Below are 5,632 nucleotides of genomic sequence, written 5' to 3'. Positions count from 1 at the left end.
AATCCATTTTGTGTCTCTTTTTGTTTATGGTGTTAAGAGAAAGCTTTAATTTCATTTTTTTTTTTTTTTAGACTCCACTGGGTCTTTATTGCTAGGTGTGGGCTTTCTGTAGTTGCAGCGAGCAGAGGTTGCTCTTGGTTGCACCGTGCGGGCCTCTCATCGCGGGCTTCTCTTGTGGAAAACAGGCTCTAGGTGTACAGGTGTCAGTAGTTGCAGAATGCTGGCTTAGTTGCTCCATGACATGTGGGATCTTCCTGGACCAGAAATGCCGTGTATCCTGCATTGGCAGGTGGATTCTTAACCACTGGACCACCTCTTAACATTGGACCACCTGGGAAGTCCATCTAATTTCATTCTTTTACATATAGCTGGTCATTTCCCCAGCACCACTTACTGAAGAGACTGTCTTTTCTCCATTGCGCATTCTTGCCTTCTTTGTCATGATGAATTGACTATAGATGTATGCGTTTATTTCTGGGCTTCCTCTTCTGCTCCATTGATCTCTATTCTGTTTTGTGCTACTACTATACTGCTTTTGTTTTGTTTGCTGTTTCTTTGAAGCATGTTCTGAAGTCAGGGAAGCTGATTCCTCCAGCTTGTTTGTCTTTGTCAAGGTTGCTTTGGCTATTCTGGGTCTTTTGTGTTTCCGTACAATTAAAAACTTTTTTTTCTAGTTCTGTGGGAAATGCCATTGATAATTTGCTAGGAGTTACATTGAATCTATACATTGCCCTGGGTCATACAGTCACTGTAACACAATATATCTTTCCATCTCTTTGTATCATCTTCAGTTTCTTTCATCAGTGTCTTACAGTTTTGGGAGTACAGGTCTTTTACCTCCTAAGTTTCCAAAGTAAAACGTAAACAAAGCAAAAAGAATGGGAACCTGCAGAATGGGAAAAAATATTTGCAAATGATACAACCAAGGGATTAATTTCTAAAATACACAAACAGCCCATAGAACTCAATAAAAACAAAACCAGACAACCCAATCAAGAAATGGTCAGAAAATCTAAACAGACATTTCTCCAAATAAGAAACACAGATGGACAACAGGCACATGAAAAAATACTCGACATCACTAATTATTAGAGTAATGAAAATTAAAACTACAATGAGCTATTACTTCAGGCTGGTCTGAATTGCCATCATAAAAAATCTACAAATAATAAATGTTGGAGAGGCTGAGGAATAATGGAATCCTCCTCCACTTATGGTGGGAATGTAAATTGGTATAATCAATATGGGGAACAGTATGGGGATTCCTTAAAAAACTAAAAATAGAGTTACCATATGATCCTGCAATCCCACTCCTGGACTTATATCCAGAGAACACTATAATTAAAAGAATATATATGCACCCCAATGTTCATTGCAACACTGTTTATAATTGCCAAGACATGGAAGCAGCCTAAATGTCCATAAACAGATCAATGGATAAAGAAGATGTGGTGTACACATACAATGTAATATTAGGCATATAAAAATGGAATAATGCTACTGGCCACAACATGGATGGACCTAGAGATTATCATGCTAAATGAAGTAAGCCAGAAAGAGAACGACAAATGTTATAGGATATCACTTATACATGGAGTCTATAAGAAAAGATCCAAATAAGCTTATTTACAAAACAGAAATAGACTCACAGACATAGAAAACAAACTTATGCTTACCAAAGCTGAAAAGTGTGGGGGCAGGATAAATAGGAGGTTGGGATTAACATATATGGAAACAAATAAGGACCTACAGTATAGCATAGGGGAACTATTCTCAATATTTTGTAATACCCTATAAGGGAAAATGGGCTTCCCTAGTGGCTCAGATGGTAAAGAATGTGCCTGCAATGTGGGAGACCTGGGTTTGATCCTTGGGTCAGGAAGATGCCCTGGAGAAGGAAATGGCAACCCCTTCCAGTATCTTGCCTGGAGAACCTCAAGGACAGAGGAGCATGGCCGGCTATAGTCCATGGAGTTGTAAAGAGTCAGACACGACTGAGCAGGTAACACACACACACATAACGGAAAATAATCTGAAAAAGATATATATATGCTTCCCAGGTGGTGCTAGTAGTAAAGAACCCGCTTGTCAATGTAGTAGACATAAGAGAAGTGGGTTTGACCCCTGGGTGGGGAAAATCCCCTGGAGGAAGGCATGGCAACCCACTCCAGTATTCTTGCCTGGAAAATCAGAGGAGGCTGGCGGGCTACAGTCCACAGTCACAAAGTTGGACTAGACTGAAGGGACTTAGCATGCACACATATATATATTCCCCTTCTAGCCTCCCAATTCCATTTTGATAAGGTTTCCCTTTATTAGATTTTATACCAGTCACATGGAATTTTCAAGTTTCTGGTAGATACGTTTTTTCTTCTTAAAGAAAAATGAAAGAGAATAAATCTGTTTTAACATTTTATGAGACTTACCACATAAAAATATTATCATTACAACATGTGACTGGCAACGTATCAAGTGTTTAAACAGCTCCAAGTGGTTTGTACCTCTCATGTTAGACAGCAGAAGTCAAACGTATACTATAGGTGAGGTGAGGTGAAGTGAAGTCGCTCAGTCGTGTCCGACTCTTTGCAACCCCATGGACTGTACCCTACCAGACTCCTCTGTCCATGGGATTTTCCAGGCAATAGTACTGGAGTGGATTGCCATTTCCTTCTCCAGCAGATCTTCCCGACCCAGGGATGGAACCCAGGTCTCCCGCATTGTAGACAGACGCTTTACTGTCTGAGCCACCAAGGAAGAAGTTGAATTTCTGGGCCAAGCATGTAACTGTGTATGCATGACCTCTAACTGGTGCAAAATTTTTTCCAACATTGTTAAGCTTATTTATATTCTTCAGAAATGGAAGAGCATCCAGTGTTCTCCATCTTGCCAATATTTGGGGTGGTCAGTCCTTTTCTACTTTATTTTTTTAAGTCAGATTTCTTGAGATGTAATTTAAATTCAGTAAACTTCACTGACCTTAGATTATGCTACATTCTCTTCAATGATATAATTTCTTTGTGAAGCTAGATTTCAGTGATCACTGTGATAAAAAGCATTTCATGCAAAAAATGAATGTATAACAAATAACGTGGTGCTTTAAAAAGGTTTGAGAAGCTGTGCAGTGCTCCAAATTAAGGTTATGATTTTGATATATCAGAGCCCTGAAAACCACAAACCACTATGCTGAACTTTTGTCAGAGGAATACATAAGAATACCCATAGGCCAGGCACATAACTATAAAATATAGAAAGGTATGTCAACTCAGAAAACAACAGCATTCTCCAGCCAAAGTGGTATTTCTGTTGTCAACCAAAATCTATCAGGAAATTAGGGCAAAGAGGAAAAAGAAAGTGGGGGAGAGAGGGCTTTGCTGGCAATGAAAGATTATGCATTACTTAATTTAATATTAATCAAACACTTCAAGTGAACTCTAGACCTTGACATCGTAAATTAAGCTGCACAGTTGGGACATGAGAATGTTGGAATCACTTTTTAGTATATGTGGAATCATAGATTAGATGACACCTAAAAATATTTACCAAAAATTGTAAGTGGAATAGTTGAGTACTCTGGTTTCTAGAATTATAAGTGTTAATTCCCATTTAAAGATATTACCTATCTAGTATATTTAATATATTTGAACACATAAAATTAAAACTTTATATAATTTAATATTTATTGGATGTAACATATGCCAGTTTGACCAGTACCACCAGTATAGGAAATTTAGGAAGTGCAATTTAGTTAGGATTTTCTTTTTTTTTTTTTTTAATAGTGAAAACTTTTATATTTGGAATTAGCCAGCTGGACTCAGTTTAGATGATGCCAATTTTGTTGGCAACATCCAAAGCATCATAGTCAGGAGCCAGTCGAACATATGCCTTCTTCTCTCCATCAGGCCTGATCAGAGTATTGACCTTAGTCACGTCAATGTCATAGAGCTTCTTCACAGCCTGTTTAATTTGGTGCTTGTTGGCCTTGACATCCACAATGAATACCAGTGTGTTGTTGTCTTCTATTTTCTTCATGGCTGACTCGGTGGTGAGGGGGAATTTGATGATGGCATAGTGGACAAGTTTGTTTCTCCTAGGGGCGCTCTTCAGAGGATATTTGGGCTGCCTCCTGAGCCGCAGTGTTTTGGGCCGCCGGAAGGTGGGCGACATCCGGATCTTCTTTTTTTTGTGGCTGTGGACACCTTTCAACACTGCTTTCTTGGCCTTCAAAGCCTTTGCTTTGGCTTCAGCTTTAGGAGGAGGAGGGGCTTCCTTCTTCGCCTTCGGCGCCATCTTCATGAAAAGGCTAGTTAGGATTTTCAAGTCAATATAAACCCAAGACTTGTATAGAGTGGAGTATTATGCTGTTATTATTTTCCACATTATAAGAAAATCTGAAAGAAAATATATAGTCACTTTTAGATCAAAATTACTAAAGTATTCTAACTTTTCCGAGTCACCTCAAATATATATAATATTTAAATTGTTTAATTTTTAAAATGTATTAAGATGCACCTGTGATGTTTCATTTTGTGTGTGTGTGTGTGTGTGTGTGTGTGTGTGCTAACTAATCAAGAACATCAATTGAATCTATAGCGAAATCTTTTATTTTCTCAGGTTAGGAATTCAGCAATGTATTTTTACTTCAGGAAATATAGCATTTAAATATAAGTATAAACCTCTTTCTCTAGAAATTCTTAATTTTCTTATTTTAAATTTATATTTAAAATTATGTAAATGATTATTACTTTCCCTAAACTAACTGGGGCAGTAGCTCCTCTAAATTTTTAGATACCTAATTTGTCTCTTCTCTCCAGAGGAAGAGAAAGCATATAGATTTGTTTCTGAGAAAATCTTTAAAAGGGCAAAATTTCATCAAACTAGTGGGCACTATTTCAGATGAAGCAGAGGCAATGATATCTAGTAAAAGCACTTGCCAGAGAGTGAAGCAAAATGAAACAATTAAACAACACTATTGCTTACTGTTGAAGGACACTCATTGTTGAAAACCGGAGTAATTCTGTGATACACTTATGAGTCCCCAGTGTATGAATCTGTGCATGAAGTCATTGCTTTTCATCCATTTTTATTAAGGACTGAACTTGCTCAAAGTTCTGGAAGTATTCAATCTTGATTAGTAGAGTTATCAGAGTGCTCATATTGCTGACTTCAGCTTTTCTGTAATGATATAAATGGCTTTTCTTTTGCTTTCTATAGTCTGACTTAAACAATCCTTAAAGATCATTTATTTGATTTTTGCAGTTATTTAGGAACTTGAGTATACCAATGAAAGAGAGCTGCCTGTTGCACGCTAAAACATTCAACAGCATTCTTCCTGTAACAATTCTTTTTAAGTGGGGGGAACATTGTATATTAAGATCATCTTTATTTTAGGTATTCCCATTTTGCAGTTATTGACCACTATTGATTGGGCTCATATGGTTTTTACCAAATTGTGGAAGACAAGAGGTGGACACATTCTCCATGTTATGGTATTACTATTTCATATTAATGAAATATCAGAATCCTCAGGACAAGCAGCAATTGAAAAAGCCTCACAGCCCAGATTAGCTGTCAACTTCTACCTCACAGGGAATAGATCCCTGTCAACCACAACTCAACATGGATTATCCCCAGA

At 37.6% G+C, this 5,632-nt stretch overlaps 1 protein-coding gene across 1 annotated transcript; it reads right to left on the bottom strand.

Annotated features, from left to right (window-relative positions):
• Positions 1–3,751: 3,751 nt before the first annotated feature.
• On the bottom strand, positions 3,752–4,308 carry LOC133245301 (large ribosomal subunit protein uL23-like). Its single transcript, XM_061413232.1, has one exon. It carries the CDS (start codon positions 4,291–4,293, stop codon positions 3,817–3,819), a length of 477 nt encoding a protein of 158 aa, XP_061269216.1. The 5' UTR covers positions 4,294–4,308; the 3' UTR covers positions 3,752–3,816.
• Positions 4,309–5,632: the final 1,324 nt, after the last annotated feature.

This window comes from Bos javanicus, chromosome 3, assembly GCF_032452875.1.
Source record: "Bos javanicus breed banteng chromosome 3, ARS-OSU_banteng_1.0, whole genome shotgun sequence".
NCBI classification, from domain to species: domain Eukaryota; kingdom Metazoa; phylum Chordata; class Mammalia; order Artiodactyla; family Bovidae; genus Bos; species Bos javanicus.
This window is presented reverse-complemented; position numbering and strand designations above follow the sequence as displayed.